This window comes from Geotrypetes seraphini, chromosome 2, assembly GCF_902459505.1.
Source record: "Geotrypetes seraphini chromosome 2, aGeoSer1.1, whole genome shotgun sequence".
Taxonomy (NCBI): Eukaryota; Metazoa; Chordata; class Amphibia; order Gymnophiona; family Dermophiidae; genus Geotrypetes; species Geotrypetes seraphini.
The window spans coordinates 423,508,742-423,526,748 of record NC_047085.1 but is presented as its reverse complement, the minus strand read 5'-3'; the positions used below and the strand labels follow the sequence as shown (position 1 = coordinate 423,526,748).

Here is an 18,007-nt window from a genome sequence, read left to right as displayed (position 1 = left end):
CCGCGGGGGGGGGGGGGGAGGAAGGAAGGAAGAAGAGGAACCGAAGCATGGCAATTGTGGGGAAGTGCAATCCCCCCAATGCGTCCCCTTACCTTACCGACGCGTGTGTGCGCTGTGAAGAGAAACTTTGCGCTGCGATGTAATATTTTGTGCGCGAGCGCAGGCCAACGCAGCTTAGCGGGAACACTGCCCGGCTCCCACCCTATCTTTCTGGTTGACCCCTCCAGGGCTATGTTGTTCTCATCCTGAATGCCTAACAATAGTAGTACTCATTGTTGACATTCATCCTTCAGCAATACCATTGTGGGTATGCTTAGAATGCTTGATGTTTACTGATTATCACACAGCAGGGCAGCACTCCAGCTTACTTTTCCTATTATCTGGTTTATTTGCTAAAGGTGATAGGCTCATTGGTACATTCTAATGGCATCTTTGTTGGATGGATAAAGAAGAAAATGTTGTCTTAAATCTGTTTCCTTCCTCCTCTTTTGTGGATTCTTTTCTGAATACTTAAAGGTACACTATTTCCTTTTTTCCTGACAATCTGAATGTTATACGTTATTACAAGGCTTCTGATGTTTCTTCCCTGACATCAAGTTTCAAGTTTCTTTATTTTTGATATACCGTCTATCAAAACAAGTGTCTAAACGGTGTACAATATAAAAAGATTGTAAAAAAAACAATTAAAATAGGTAAATAAAAGCAATATTTTATCAAAATTAAAAATACTAGACAAATTTAAGCCAGGCTTTCAGTACAAATGATCCCAGACTGAGGTATTGTTTGATATCTTTTATGCGGTTTGTCTCATACCTTAACCACCATGGACCCCTGAGGAAGGCGTGTTATCCGAAACACGGACCGTGCCAGGTCCCTTGGTTGGTAATAAGGTTGTATATTTTACTGCAATCACTTCAAAAGAAGCATTAGATGTTTCAAAGCTTCACAGGAGTCAAGGGATTAAGAGGCGGAAGCTGATACTAAAGAGTAAAGGCATCTTTAAAGAGGAAAGTTTTGAGTTTGGCTTTAAATTTTTCAAGCGAGTTCTCTAATCGAACGTCTGATGGGAGGGCATTCCACAGAGGGGCGGTGACTGAAAAGATTGATTTGCGAGTAGTATCGTAAAATAGTTCCCGTATTGACGGTATAGATGCTTGGATATATTTTCCTTATTGTGTTGTTCCATTGCTTTCTACTCATCTGGCTATTTCCCTGATGTTTTATTTTGCTATTCCATATAAGTTATTTTCTATGTTGTTCTCCATCTGACATATTGTTATTTTCTTCATCCTCCTCACTTCTCTCTTTATTTGCTACCTTTTCACCTCTATCCTTTCATTTCTTTTCCTATTCCTTATCTTTCATGTGTCACACCACTTCATCTCCTCCTTTAAATAACTCTCTATTTGGGATTTAAGAAAATGTGACATGATTGTGTGATATGAACTGTGTGGCATGTGTTCATTTCTCTATGCCTTTATTTTTATTGCTATGTGACTGATTGCTTATATTTTGTTATACCATCTATGAAAAAAAGTAAAGGCATAAAAACACATGAGGCAAGTCTTTTATTTGAAAGAAAACTCCAGGGTGAGAGGGCATAGAATGAGATTGAGAGGTGATAGCCTCAAGAGTAAACTAAGGAAATACATTTTTACTGAAAGAGTGGTAGATGCATGGAATAGACTCCCTGTAGAGGTGGTCGAGACAAAGACTGTGTCTGAATTCAAGAAGGTGTGGGACAGGCACCTGGGATCTCTTACGGAGAGGAGGAGATGGTGAATGCTGTGGATGGGCAGACTGGGTGGGCCACTTGGCCTTTATCTGCCTTCATGTATTTATGTAGGATTCCTCAGTAGTTAAATGAAGGCTTCTGATGTGTTTTGTCCATTTAAGATAGAAGCCAATTAATCTAGAAGCACAAAATAAAGAAAAGGAAGCTATGAGGGCCATAAAAGAGCTTGAATAATCTTAGCAAACAAGGATATCTTCATTTAACATAAAATTAAATTATAACTTTTTCAAAAATTTGTAGCAGGAACTCTGTCCCTTGTGGGGGGGGGGGGATTTTTTTAAAGGAATATGTTTTTAAGCTTGCAAAATCCTGAAAAATGCAAGGAAGAAATAAATGGTGAATTATTTAATGGACTGGATAAAGTCATTTAAAATCTTACCTTCATCTCTGTGAAATGTAGAAGGTCTATGGGAAAACTAGTCATGACTTACCTTGGCACATACACTATGGGATAATACACATTTTTCTTCCTTTGCTTGTTAACGTTGTACATTCCCTTATCTGTGTTGCTTGCTAATGTTGTCCATCTAACGTTCCTTTTGTCTTTGTTGGCTTTTAATGCTGCCCATCCAAAGCGTTCCATGTCTGTGTTGGGTGTTAATGTTGCCCGCCTAATTCTTCCTATGTCTGGGCTGTTAACGTTGCCTGTCTAAAGCTTTCCTTATCTCTGTTGGCTGTCTAAAGATCCCTTTGTCTGGGTTAGTTGTTCACATTGTCCATCCAAAGCTTTACTTGTCTGTGCGTGTTGGTTCTTTGACATTTATAGTATGACTTCTAGACCCTTCTCCCTCACTTTTGCATTCTAGCAGCATTAGTCTGGCTGCTGGTGTGATTAACATGCTTGTTATTTAAGCCGTGAAAAACCCTCAGACACATTAAAACATTGCTCTGGGTTTGTGTGTCATATCAGTAATGGAGGGGGGTGTTTTGTTTATTAAAATAATATTTATTCTTGACAAATTGACAATTTCAGGTATTAATGACCAATTTGGAAATTAACAGCCTGAGTCTATGCCTTAGGGTGCTGTTGTTATGAATATGTATAGGTTTGTGGAGAACAGAACATAACTAATTACTGTATTAGAATTATGGAAAATACATCAGTATTTTATTGTCATACAGAATTAGTATTGGTTTGTTGTTGTTGTTTTCAGAAAGAGTTCATATGGAAATCAACATATGTCTGTTTTCACCTAAATTCCATTAATTTTTTTTTTTTAAAATATTAGCTTAGTGTTTGCCCATTTTTAGTACATAACATTGTTTGTTTTTGTTTTTTTTAAGACTTGGAATCCTGGCAGATTGCAGTTTATTTTTTGCATGCGTATGTAACCAGACCTGATGACTAGGGGCTCCTTTTACTAAGCCGCGTTAGGGCATTAACGTGTGGAATAGTGCGCACGCTAGACGTTAATGCCAGCATTGAGCTGGCGTTAGTTCTAGCCGCGTAGCGCAGGTTTAGCGCGCGCTAAAATGCTGCGTGCGCTAAAAACGCTAGCGCAGCTTAGTAAAAGGAGCCCGATGTGGTGGTCCTATTTGTTAGTATCATGCTCTGCCCTTATATATTATTTTAGAGCAAGCTTTAGCCAGCACTTGTCCCTGCCATATGAAGTGGCAAATGAGGTTGCTTTGCCTTCATCAGTCCATAGCCCAGGTTTGTTATCATGTTACTTAGGCTAATCAGGAGGATGTGGACCAGAATACAAATGAAAAGTTGTTATTTGTCATTAATAGTCCAGTGGATGAGCAGGTGTATAGTAGACAGAGCAATGTTGAGCTCAATTAAGGTTGTCTTTGGCAGATGGGTTTGGGAATTGATTGCTAAAAGTGCCAGCCCCTAATATTTGGACATTAAATATGCCATCATGCTCCCACTCACTTGTGTGTCAGCTTTCTGCCCAAGACAGCAATGGTTTATAACCCTGTACAGTGTGAACATTAGTCAGATTTTATGTGATGAAACCACCTTAAGGAGCATTAAAAAAAATGAGTAATTGCGCATAAACCATATGCAGTGTGTTTTTCTGAAGAATACATGGTCAAGGCATAAAAAGAAAAGCAGTTTAAAAATAATAAAAATATGTAAACTTGATAGCTTTGTTGTTTAAAATTGGAAACCAAAACCAAAATACAAATCCAAAGCAGTAAATACTGGTTTCAGTTCACAAAATATAGTCTTGTCTATTCCTTTCTTATGTTCCTCTCCAACTTTGGTCGATGCCGCATCCTTTTTCTACTTTCTTCAGTTTTTTCTGTTAAAATGTGTAGATGGTATAAGAAAAATAAACACCCCAAGAAAAGGATGGCAGGATCCAAGATGGTATCAAAAGCTGCAAGCTATATTGGGTTGTGACCAGTGGCATGTGGTCAGTGCCTTCAGTGTATTCGCCCCACCCTCTAAATGCCCTGAGGGCATTGTTCTGAATCTGATTGGTTGAGCAGGCAACGGGCAGATGCTGCTCAGCCAATCAAATTCAGATCAGTACTGTCAGGGCCTTCAGGGGGTTTGGAGAATCCACAGCCCAAGAGCCCTGCTTTTGTTTCTTTATTTTTTGTTTGAGGCTGTTTGACTGGTTGAGCAGGCTGCCTACTCAACAAATCAAACTGCATCAAGCAAAAAGTAAATAAAAAAGCAGGGCTATGGAGCTGGGGATCCACTGAATCCCCTGAAAGCTCTCACTGCAAGCTTCTGGTTGTGACTCATTGGTTTCTTCTTTGTCTATGGTGAGGAAAAGGAAGGCTCTTCTCAGCACATCCATCTTTTTCATAAGCATCTTTGGTAACTAGTCCTGTGGAAGCCCTTGTGATGCATTCAATATATTGGTCAGAGAGAATGGTCATTGATGAATTTGTGGGGAAACATTGATCCTTCATTTCTTCTAAATCCACTGCACAACAATTTTTTGGTTAAGTCTTGATTCCTGAAAAGTTTTTGGTGATTATGACAGGTACCAACTTGGTATGCTCAAATATGGTTTTGGTTTTACTGCATCACGTAAGAACTATGAGAAATAGACATTTTTATGTTTACTGACAATAAAATATATAGTCAAGTTTACGTTTCGCACAAGCGACTAAATGAAACAGAATTAAAAGTGTTTTGCTCCCGAGTTTCTTTTATATTCAGTGTCTGGTGCATCACGTTGTAGCATCCAACAATAGTCGGCAAGCATTGACGGATTCCAATTGCCCTGGTATCGTTTCTCCATCGTAGCTATGTCTTGATGAAACCTTTCACCGTGCTCGTCACTCACAGCACCGAGATTTGCGGGGAAGAAGTCCAAGTGTGAATGGAGGAAATGAATCTTGAGTGACATATTGCACTTCATTCTCTTGTATGCTTTGAGAAGTTTGTCTACCAGCTGAATGTAGTTTGGGGCTCTGTAATTGCCCAGAAAATTGTCAACAACGTCTTTCAAGGCTTTCCAGCCAATTTTTTCCGGCCCAACTAACAGATCTTCAAATCGCTTGTCACTCATAACATGTCTGATCTGGGGGCCAACAAAAATACCCTCTTTGATCTTGGCATCAGTTATTCTTGGGAACATCTGTCTTAAATAACGAAAACCTTCCCCTTCCTTGTTCATTGCTTTCACAAAATTCTTCATGAGTCCCAGTTTAATGTGAAGAGGAGGCAAAAATATCTTTGTCGGGTCAACAAGCGATTCATGTGCTACATTTTTCTGTCCTGGAACTAACTTTTTACGGAGTGGCCAGTTCTTTCTAGAATAGTGCGACTCTCTGTCTCGGCTGTCCCATTCGCAGATGAAACAGCAGTACTTTGTATAGCCAAGCTGCAGTCCTAGTAACAGAGCAACGACTTTGAGGTCTCCACAGATATTCCAGTTATACCTGGTATACTGGACATACTTTAGTAACATTTCCATATTCTCATATGTTTCTTTCATATGTGCTGCATAGCCAACAGGTACTGAAGGATAAACGTTGCCATTGTGCAACAGAACAGCTTTCAGGCTTAACATTGACGAATCAATGAAAAGACGCCACTCTTCCGGGTTGTGATCACAACCAAAGACCGAGAACAATCCTTCAATGTCACAACAGAAACAGAGACTGTCGACTTGTGCAAAAAATTTGGTTATATCATGATGCCGGTCTCGAAACACAGAAATTTTCGTACCTGGTGATAGCAAACACCATTCCTGCAGTCTCGAACCTAGCAGCTCAGCTTTTGCTTTTGACAGACCCAAATCTCTGACCAAATCGTTCAATTCGGACTGTGTTATCAGATGTGGATCGCCTGATGAGGATGGTTCAAAATCCGGGTCAATGTCACTGTTAGAACCCTGCACTGCAGTTTCTTCATCTGGTTCGTCTAAGGTCCAATCCTCTGGTGGTTTCGGAACTGGAAGACTGTCATCATGTGGCATGGGTCTCATTGCTGAAGGCAGATTAGGATATTCAATTGACTTCTTGTTTTTGGCAGAGAAACCAGACACATTAGTCAAACAGAAATAACAGTCCGTCACATGGTCTTTCTGTTCTCGCCATATCATCGGAACAGCAAATGGCATCGTCTTTCGAGTACCTCTGAGCCAGGCTCTCAGACTAACAGCACATGTCGCACAGCAAATGTGAGGCGCCCATTGCTTGTCTTGATCACCTATTTTGCAGCCAAAATACAGATGATAGGCTTTCTTTACAAGGGCAGTCATCGAACGTCTCTGAGGCGTAAGTGTATATTCCCCACAGATATAGCAGAATGTGTCGCGGCTGTTACGACACCGACGAGACATATTGCCCGACACCAAAACGTCTATAGCATCAAGCTTACTTACTGTTATATTGCTACAGCTACTATACTACTATACTTTACTATACTGATACTATATACACACACGGACTATCTATATTAACCAAATGAGCAGGATCGGTGTATGGAAGCCACCATTATAGCATGGTGAGACAGCGCAAGCTCGTTCAGACCTGCCCAGACATGCCCAGGATGTCATCTTCCATAAAACAGCTTCCAACCTGGCTAGATTTTATGCATGGACATACCCAGGCGGCACAAACCGTTGTTGATAAGACACTTATGGGAGAAAAAATTGTTTGCATCCAAATATAAGAAAAAATCACGACAAAATTGAAGATTTCTCTGAAATGGTACGTGATGGGTAATTTTTGATGTAATATTCATGATCAGCACCCAAAATTCTATAAGAAACACCCAGCAGTGTTCAGGAAGCAAAAACTTTGTTGTGCAGTGATCTCAGTGTTTCACTGAGTTCTGATCTGAGAGCTCACCCAAGGAATCTTCACAACTATGTGGGTGGCCAATGCTGTGACTACATGCACTCCGAGAGATAATATCACCGGGTCCCAGGCTGTTTTTGAGAGAGCTGCTAGGGCATGGAACACCAGAGCAATATTTATAAAGGGGAAAAGTGAGGAACTTCAAGTTTATACATAGTAACAAATGTAAATGACAGTAGATAAAGACCTGAATGGTCGATTCAGTCTGCCCTTTAATTATATGCATTACAATTTCATGATTAAAGTATCCTTTTTTTCTTTATTTCTGGGTTCAAAGACCTTAGAAGTCTGCCCAGTCCTGTCCTTGGGTTTCAGCTACTGAAGTTGCCATCAAAGCTTACTCCAGCCTATCCAAACCATCTCAAACTTTTGCAGGATTCAGAATTTCCTAACATTACTCCTAAGTTCACCACCCCACAACCTTAATGTATGCCCTCTAGTTTTACCAATTTCCTTTCTTTGGAAAGGATTTGGTTCTATATTAATACTTTTTAAGTATTTAAAATTTTGTATCATATCACCTCTGTCCCTTCTCTCCTCTAGATTATACATGTTCAAGTCTTCCAGTCTCTTCTCGCACGTCTTATGATGCAAACCCTCTACCATTTTTGTCACCTTCCTCTGGACCGCTTCAAGTCTTCTTATATCCTTAGCCATATACAGCCTCCAAAACTGAACACAATACTCCAAGTGGGAGCTCAACACCTCCTTTATTCTTCTTAGCATCCTTCTAGCTACAGCCACCGCCTTGTCACACTGTTTTATTGCCTTCAAATCCTTAGACACTATCACTCCAAGGTCCCTCTCCCCATCTGTGCATAATCACCATTTGGAACTTATACGTTTTGACTTCAACCAAGTCAAAACAGGTCTAAGTTCCGAATAGGGGCCGCTGAGCTGATCGGGGTTGGGGTGGGGGGGGCAGGGTGCTGTGGAAGGAGGTCCAGAGGGGAAGGGGGTTTGGGGTTGTCTGGCAGGAGGGCTTTGGCTCCTTCCTGCTTGTGATTGCGGTGGGTTTGGGGGTGGTTCTTTCCAGCAGGAGGACTTGGGTTCCCTCCTGCTGGTGATTGTGGTGGGTTCAGGGGGTAGTTCTTTCTGGCAGGAGGGCTTGAACTCCCTCCTGCTGGTGATCGCCGTGGGTTCGGGGGGGGGGGGGGGGTCGGTTCTTTCCAGCAAGAGGGCTTGGGCTCCCTCCTGCCGGTAATCGTGATGAGGGGGATTGTCCGGCAGGAGAGATTGGGCATCTTTCCTGCTGGTAATCGCGCTGGTGTTGGGGGATGGTGTTCAGCAGGAGAGATTAGGCATCTCTCCTGCCGCGATTGTTGTGGGCAGGGGGTGTGGGGTATGGAAACGACAGTTCCAGGATTCAGTGCCCTAACTTAGACCAGCCCTACCTGCGTACATTCTAGTTCCACAGGAACTTGTATAACTTTGTCTTGAATCCCTGGATGGTGATTTCCCCTATGACAGCCTCTGGAAGAGCATTCCAGTTTTCCCCCACTCTCTGGGTGAAAAAGAACTTCCTTACGTTTGTATGGAATCTATCCCATTTTAACTTTAGAGAGTGCCCTCTCGTTCTCCCTACCTTGGAGAGGGTGAACAACCTGTCTTTATCTACGAAGTCTATTCCCTTCATTATCTTGAATGTTTCGATCATGTCCCCTCTCACTCTCCTCTTTTCAAGGGAGAAGAGGCCCAGTTTCTCTAATCTCTCACTGTACGGCAACTGCTCCAGCTCCTTAACCATTTTAGTCACTCTTCTCTGGACCCTTTCGAGTAGTACTGTGTCCTTCTTCATGTATGGCGACCAGTGCTGGACGCAGTATTCCAGGTGGTCCTCCTTGTTACAGCCATACTGCAAATAGGTCTCACCAAATCACTTTGCAAGAAATAAATGGGGCTCACGCAAACTAAAAGTTATGCTCACAAGATAATCAAATGTGTATTCAATAAAGTGGGCTTGCTGGCTTAAGTAGATTCGATTAGCTGGTTGGCATGCTTTTCAGCTACTTTGTCATGTTAGGCTGCTCTTATATTTCCACATGTTTGTAATATTCATTTTAATAAGAATCTACTTAAGCCAGCAGTTTGAGCATTTGTGAAATCAATTACCCATGCATCGTGATTTGTAAGTCTATTTTGGGAAAGTTATTAGAAAACATTTTTCCTTCTGTGTATGGCATTCACTATTTTTACTACATTTTCAGGTAGGTATGTAGAACCATGCTTGCAAATGGATAAGATTGTTAAAAACAAGACAGACCCCCCCCCCCTCTCTTTTAGGAAGCCACGTTAGGCTTTTTCATCACCGGCCATGGCGATATTAGTCCCGACGCTCATAGAAATTCTATGAGCGTCAGAGCTAATTCCGCCACGGCTAGCAAAAAAGCCTAACGCAGCTTTGTAAAAAGGGGAAGAGAATTTTATTTTGTTTTCCAGCTTTTCTGCTTAAAAAATGGTCAATGATGCAAAAATCTCTGCAAAAAAAAATGCAGAACAGAAATAAACAAGCAAAGTCCATAATGACACTCCCCTCCTCTTATATCCTTCACTCAGCCAGCATTTCAGAGGGGTGATCTGCCAGGACTAGGCTGTAGTAAAGTGATATAGCAAAGGTGGGGATAATAAGAATAGAGTATTGAGTTAAGTAAGCCTTTTTTTTTTTTTTTTAAATAAATCTTTATTCATTTTTAAACTTTCAACAAGTAATTTGAATATACATTCATCTATACTTTAATAAGTAGTAAGCCTTAATCAAATTATAGCTTTGAGCAGATGATCTGGCTTTAGTATATGAACTAATGTTCCCTGCGCTTATCATGTGCAATATCGAATAGTTCAATATCTCTGTTCCTTTCTTACACAGTCTTAAAGCTAGTGAGACAGGAATTGGCAGAGTTCCATGGGAGATTCCATTGAAAGCACTGAGGGTTTCTTTGCCCAACTTCCACAGTTGCTCTACCATATTCAGACACTACAGTCAGGATCAGTTTTCACTGATGAATTAGATTTACCCAGCTTAGCCCAATTTCCATGACAAATGTTAGAAAAGAGTGTGTCAATCTATATGGAATGCTTTTACCTGTTCTGTATATGGATAAGTGGCGCCCCCTCCTTTGAGCAGGCTGTATTGTCCTTGTTGTAGCTCTGTTATATTGTTGTTTTCATTCTGCTGGTACTGCTTTTTTCCTATCATTAGTGAAGATACACATCTGGCTGCAGGCAGCAAGCTAATCTCGAAGGCCATATGGGTAAATGTAATATAATTACAGTTTGGTAGAAAAGGAGCCTTATGTCAATAGCTTTTTTATTTTTTCTACTCTGCAATAAAGCTAGCAAATTATGTAGTAGGCTAATGGGGTTTGGCTGTTTCTTTTTTTCCTTTTTTCTATAAAAATCTGATTTAAAATTGTACATGTTCCCTTGCTAATAAGCATTTCTGTTCCTTTAAAAACTGTAATATCAAAACAAAGTTTTCTGAACATTTGTTTGCACAAGACTGAAACAGGGTTTTAGCTCGCACCCATTCATTTCACAAAAACTCAGCTTTGAATTTGTGCCCACTGAATGCACTCTGGGGTTTTATTTTTTAAATGAAAAAAACCAAAAGTCAATCACATTCTATAAAATAATGTGGATAATACTTTAAGGAAATGGTAGTTCCATATTTTGCAGTATGCATTTTGCATTATTTATAGTTCTAGGGGGGAGGGGCTGTGATCTTGCATATTGCAAAATCTGGTGATACTCTAAGAACAGAAAACAATCTGCAGCCATTTCAGTGAAAACTCTAATTTTTCCCCTCTCTTTCAGTTGTTTCTGTTTCAGCTGCTGCGAGGATTGTCTTACATTCACCAGCGTTACATTTTGCACAGAGACTTGAAACCACAGAACCTCCTGATCAGTGACACTGGGGAGCTGAAGCTGGCAGACTTTGGTAGGAAAGCAGATAATTATGAATAGTCTTTCTTTATTTTTGTGAGGGGGTGAGGGCTTGTAATGTTCTGGGAATATTGAACAGCAGGTTATACCAATTTCCCACTTTTTAAAAGATAGCCTCATTCCTTCTATGGAATCAGATTTTACTTTGTGACCACTGTTTGATTGCCATGTGAGGGAGTTCCTTCAAAAGAGGGAACATGAATTTGGTATTTTATAAAGGGTTTGATGATGACAGCTGTACAATATATCGAATATTAAACTATAAGGGAATCATTTTATATAGGTCTGGTAGGTAGATCTGTGTCAAATGAATAGCCAACAATATGTGCCCATATTTTAAAACTGTGTGAAAGGACCTGCAAAGTTTATAAAATAGTTGTGTCTACCTCAGAAAGTGCAGATGTACTTACGAGGGCGCCACTTCTGTATTGTAACCAATCATTCAAAAAACACATCTCCTTTTCCCCCAGACTACTCAAAATCAGGCCAGATATGTACAAGAAATGAGCTGGAACCCAAGACCCAGCCTTTTCTTTTGCCTCTGGCTAAATACCTCTGAGGTGGTCTAAAGAAAACTCAGACTTTGTCCTGGAACTTGATGCCATTGTGAAAACTCTGCAGACTTGCCTGACCATCAGTTATACCATTTGTAGTTAAGGACAGGTTGTTCACCCTCTCCAAGGTAGAGAGAATGAGAGGGTACTCTCTAAAGTTGAAAGGGGATAGATTCCGTTCAAACATAAGGAAGTTCTTCTTCACCCAGAGAGTGGTAGAAAACTGGAACACTCTTCCTGAGGCAGTTATAGGGGAAAACACCCTCCAAGGATTCAAGACAAAGTTAGACAAGTTCCTGCTGAATAAGAACGTGCGCTGGTAGGGCTAGTCTCAGTTAGGGCGCTGGTCTTTGACCAGAGGGCTGCCGCGTGAGTGGACTGCTGGGCACGATGGACCACTGGTCTGACCCAGCAGCGGCAATTCTTATGTTCTTATGTCAGAGCTACTGCTGTGGCCTGTGCTTCAGCCCACTGCTTGCTTTCTAGTGTGATTTGAGCTTGAAAACAAGAAAAGCAGAATACCTTTTTGGTTGAGGTGAGGGTGGGCATAGTAACCATCAGCTGTGCTCCCCTTAATTCCCAAGTAGCTGTTGCCATGTGGTACAAAAGGTTGTCTGAGCAAAGCCTGAACAGTCCACTCCATTCCTCTGCCTGTGCATCATAAGACAATGACAGAAGTCAGTCAGAATTACCAATACAGTGGCATTTAAGCCAGCACTAAACAAGCAGTCCTGAAAGATCACAGGCTGTAAACTAATATGCACCTGGCCAGAAGTAGACCAACTTCCTATGGCATCATGTAACACCTTACAGAGCAACTAATATAGGTCAGGGCCATACCCTGTAGATATTTAACATATCATGCATAACCCTGGCACTAAGGCCAAGATGCTTAAAGGCCAGTCTCATAATTTCCACACACACATATAGACTATAATTACAATTAATGATTTTTATTTTTTCAGTACACACATTGTTGAATGCTTTTCGCATAACCTAATCTTATGGTATTTGATATTTGGTATGTTTGTTTATCTTGGTAGCTAAAATGTATTCTTTTTCACAATTATCCATGCTCACCATTTCTCACAACATTTGATTATCATATCACAATTCAGTTGTTTTGTTTTTTCATCATATTTACTACACCATTAGTCCACTTCACCATCATAAGGACAGGTTGTTCACCCTCTCCAAGGTAGGGAGAACAAGAGGGCACTCTCTAAAGTTGAAAGGGGATAGATTCCGTACAAACGTAAGGAAGTTCTTCTTCACCCAGAGAGTGGTAGAAAGCTGGAATTCTCTTCCAGAGGCTGCTATAGGGGAAAACACCCTCCAAGGATTCAAGACAAAGTTAGACAAGTTTCTGCTGAACAGGAACGTGTGCTGGTCTCAGTTAGGGTGCTGGTCTTGGACCAGAGGGCCGCCGCGTGAGCGGACTGCTGGGCATGATGGACCACTGGTCTGACTCAGCAGTGGCAATTCTTATGTTCTTATTATCTGTCCTTCTCATATTACACTTTTCTGGTTAGGTTTCCTGAACATTATCACTGTGTACCCTCTCTTTCACTTTCACCATTTTAATATTAAACCATTTCAGGTACTCTTACATACATTTATATCTCCATATGACCCCAGAAGAAGGTGACCAAAACCGAAACACGGACTGTGTTGGGTCTGAACCACCTTACATCACCTTACTTTCACCTGTGAAGAATTGCATTAAATTTTTACATCAAGAACTTCATTTCCATAGTACTGTTCTGTTTCGTTTTTGGTTTTCCCTTGGTGTTCTGTGGAATTTGTTGGTGTTTTTGTTGTTGAGAAGAATAGTGATCCACAGGGGTTGGGTGATTTTCATTGCGCCTGACTGGCCGAGGTGCCTGTGGTACTCTGACCTGGTGCAACTGCAGCTTGACCAGGGACTCAGACTATCTTGTCATCCTCGTCTCCTTATGCAGGGCTTGATTGCACTTCAGGGTCCGGACTGCTTTGGTCTTATGTCCTGGCTATTGAGCGTGCAGACTTAAGAACATAAGAATAGCCTTACTGGGTCAGACCAATGGTCTATCAAGCCCAGTAGCCCATTCTCACAGTCGCCAATCTAGGTCACTAGTACCTGGCCAAAACCCAAGGTGTAGCAATATTGCATGCTACCAATACAAGGCAAGTAGTGGCTTCCCTTGTGCCTTTCTCAATAACAGACTATGGACTTTTCCTCCAGAAACTTGTCCAAATCTTTCTTAAAACCAGCTATGCTATCCGTTCTTACCACATTCTCTGGCAACACGTTCCAGAGCTTAACTATTCTCTGAGTGAAAAAAAATTTCCTCCAATTGGTTTTAAAAGTATTTCCCTGTAACTTAATCAAGTGTCCTCTAGTCATTGTAATTTTTGACGGAGTGAAAAATCGATCCACTTGTGCTTGTTCTACTCCACTCAGGATTTTGTAGACTTCAATCATATCTCCCCTCAGCCGTCTCTTTTCCAAGCTGAAGAGCCTTAACCATTTTAGTCTTTCCTCATACGAGAGGAATTCCATCCCCTTTACCATCTTGGTCGCTCTTCTTTGAACCTTTTCTAGTGCCACTAAGGAGACCAGAATTGAACGCAATACTCCAGATGAGGTTGCACCATGGAACAATACAAGGGCATTATAACATTCTTTTTTAAATAATTCCTAGCATCCTATTTGCTTTTTTGGCCGCTGCCACACATTGGGCAGAAGATTTCATCGTATTGTCTATGATGACACCCAGATCCTTTCATCCTGTCATCATATTGTTCTACGATGACACCCGGATTCTAGCCACTGTAGATGATCTGCACATGCTTACAGAGCAGCAAACTTTTTTTTTTTTTTTAACTTCACGAGCCCATGGTTTTAACCCACTTTAAATCCACGGGCTTGCACTGAGGGGAAGGCAAGGAGAGTCTGGGCAGAAGCAGGGCGGCGATTGGGGCAGAGAGCAGGAAAGTCGGGGTAGAGAGCAGGAGATGCAGTTGGAAAGGACATGAGTGACTGGTCCCCTGCAGTCGCTTGTTTCTTGATCGGTCAGCCCAATCAGTGTTCCAAAGTTCTTACCTTTGCTAATCTTCTTTCTTGTAAATCCACAATCTATTGCTGGAACCCGCTCTGGAAACTACTGATTTGCCGATAGTTTGCCTTTACAAGTACTGGTAAGCTGGGTTTCTGATTTATTAACCAGCCTTCCTAAGAGTTCCATCCGCACTTTGTTTTGGGGGTCCCTAGTTCCAGCGCTTCCTTTTGTCAGTACAGGCTGTGTCTCCTTACAGCACTGTTATGTTTATTGTTCAGGTTCGTGATGTTTTAAAAACTTCTTTCAATTGTTCAGAAATTGTTCTGGTTTCATGTTATGAGCAAATTAGACTTATTGGTCGGGGAGTATCCCTGTATCTCTCTCTTTTACCTTTGTCCTCTACAGGTATTTCTGGCTGCTTTGTCACAAACTGGATTCCTAGAGGGCAGTACTGAGGTAAGAGGGGAGGGGCTCAAAATTTATAGTGAGCTCCCTACAAGCTTTCTAGCAACCATAGGAAAACAACTTACTAGTGCAGGAATAGAATGTGGATTTACAAGAAAGATTAGCAAAGGTAAGAACCTAATTTTTTGTTCTGTAATGATGAGCATCTAACTCCCACAGTGTTCAGCCCAAAAGGGGGCTTGGCCATGGGATAAGCATTGGCAGTTCAGGGGCTCTAGGAATTATACCTGGTGCCCAGAATTGAGTGTGGATTTGAGTGTGGAAATTGGCACTTTATAATGGGCATTCATATTTTTTTAATACCCTGCTAAGCTTTTACCACATTCTCTGTCAACAAATTTAGAATTTAATTACATGTTGAGTGAAATATTTTCTATGGTTGTTTTAAATTTACTATTTAGTAGCTTCAGTGCATGCTCCCTAGTCCTAGCACTTTTGGAAAGGTTAAACAAGTGATTTGCATCTACCCATTCCATGCCACTGAGTATTTTATAGACCTCTTATCATATCTCCCCTGAGCTCTTTTCCAAGCTGAAGAGCCTGGGCAGCTTTAGCCTTTCTTCATAGGGGAAGTCATCCCTTTTATCATTTTTGTCGTCTTTCTCTACCTTTTTTAATTATGCTACATATTTTTTGGGATGTGGTGACCAGACTTTCACACAGTATTTGTTATTCATACCATGGAGTGATAAAAAGGCATTATAACATAACTCATTTTTGATTTCCATTCCTTTCTTAACAATTCCTAGGATTCTATTTGCTTTATTAGCCACCCCTGCACACTGGTCGGTTTTCCTTATAAATGACCATGTGCTAATGTTGTCATTACTGCGTGCCCAGTTAAAAAAAATTACTACGTATTTTGTAGGTGTTAAGGGCTCACACAATATTCTTACACTAACCAGTTAATGTGTGGCAATGTAGATGCTCTAAATGGTTAGTGCAGGGATATCTATTCTGCCCATGACACACCCCTTAAAAAAAGAAATACTTTCTAGCACATTCATACATATTTCATAGTTACTGCAGGATGTTTGAGCTTGCCCCACAGTGCTCTATGTTAGGCTGTATTTTAGCTGTGTTAGGTACATCTTTGTGAAAGGCCCCCATATGAAAAATCCCATAACCAGAATGGGAAATAAAAATGAAAAATTTTGGTCGGTCCATCCCAATGGTAATGTGCTATAAATAAGGGGAGGGAGAGCAGGTGGTGTTCACTGATAGAACATTTTAATTAGCTGTCGACTCCTGGTACATTGTAATTTGACTGTAAATGCAGCATTGCATTTAATTTTAAAGGATAATGTGAAATTCAGCACAGCATTTTATTTAAACTATGTAGTCTGTCCACTGCTTAAGGAATCTGTTGTCCTGGATTTCTTCTGTCTCTTTGTAGAGAGTTTCAAAGGCACTGAACTTTGTATAAGATATATTGAATATAAAGGGAAACCATTACACATTAATTGACAATTTCAGTATTAATTTGTTGGTATTTTTATTAATGTATTAAACATCCTGTGATTAATAGCTAGGCATGTTCATTATGGAGAAAAAAGAACTTCACAGAGTCACTCTCCACATAAAGTCAATTAGCTTACAAACTGGGAGGCAACTAGCATAAGTGGAGATGCTCAGGTCATGTTCAAGTCACCCCGCTTCCTGTGATGGGGTATACATCTTGCATAGGGAGTGGGATTTCCCAGCAAGAATTCCCTCAGGGAGGAAATATATTAAAAGACAACCTGGCTCTAAAGTTAGGTCTGTGCAGTCCTTCTGTAACATTAGGGTGAGAAACTAGAGTCCTGCCACGGGTGGATGTAGCTAGATAGAGAAGGCTATGAGGGAGGTGGCAGGAAGGGTCAAGCCCTCAATACTGACCTAAATTGATTCCCTGAGACACAGAGATGACATTTGTTTTCCATCTACCAAACTGAGATAGATTGATTTCAATGCTGATTTGCATATATTTGCCTATGGAGAGAACTGCTGTCTGAAAAGCTAATTTTTGTGCTGTCCTGGGAACTTTTGGGACTTTGAGAGTTAACCAGTTCTGAAATAGATCCTGGGAACGAATGAAAGACCAAGAGATTACATTTTGTTTAGTAGTAATTTTCTCACCCTGATGGTAAAGAGTCCTCTGAAGAATGACATGTGGCTGATTGTAACCAGCACATATCAGCATGTGTACTATACTCAAGCCAAAACTACCTGCTGGAAATTTCCTTCTTCAGAGACATCAAATACAAAAGTATCAGGAAAATAATGTTCTCAGTAATGACATCTAGGTGGTGGAACACCCTTCCAAAAGGAACTAAAACTAGAAAAGGACACTGGGAAGTTCAAGAAAGGGATAAATACCATCCTCTTCACAGATTATTTTAGCTAATAACATAACATAGAGGAGTTAGTTGACTAGCCCCACTAGGAACACAAAATGATGAACCACAGTAGGGGGATTCCCAGAATTGTAGAGGAAACTAGTATTTCCAAGATGAACATAGAAAACAATGCAGATACTAAGCGAGCAAAGAAATAGGAGTAACTGGGCCCTCATTGTTCAAATGAAACTAAACGAGTCCAAAACAAAACTACTTTGGCTCGGGCCAATATTAGACCTTTTACCCACCTCCATTCCACTGTCCTCCGGCCCCACACTACAGCTTGAGTTCTCAAGCAAAGTTCTGGGTATCATCGTGGACTCCTCACTATCCTTCAATGACCACCTCCACTCCCTGGTAAAAAAAATGCTTCTTTAGCCTTCATATGCTGAGGAAAGTGAGATCCTATTTCCATCGAAAACACTTTGCCGTCCTTGTACAATCCATCATCCTTTCCAGATTAGACTATTGCAACTCTATCTACTTAAGCCTAACTAAGAAAAGCCTCCTCAGATTCCTCAGAATGCTGCGGCTAAGCTTATTTTCGCAAAAAGT

The 18,007-nt window shown here is 40.9% G+C and overlaps 1 protein-coding gene across 7 annotated transcripts in view; it reads left to right on the top strand.

The window, feature by feature from the left end:
- CDK14 (cyclin dependent kinase 14) overlaps window positions 1-18,007 on the top strand; it is an 895,761-nt gene that overhangs the window by 444,450 nt on the left and 433,304 nt on the right. For all 7 annotated transcript variants that reach the window (XM_033931181.1, XM_033931186.1, XM_033931187.1 and 4 more), the window contains one exon: window positions 10,886-11,009. In XM_033931181.1, the coding sequence (XP_033787072.1) occupies window positions 10,886-11,009 (124 nt within the window). The remainder of the gene's footprint in view (window positions 1-10,885; window positions 11,010-18,007) is intronic.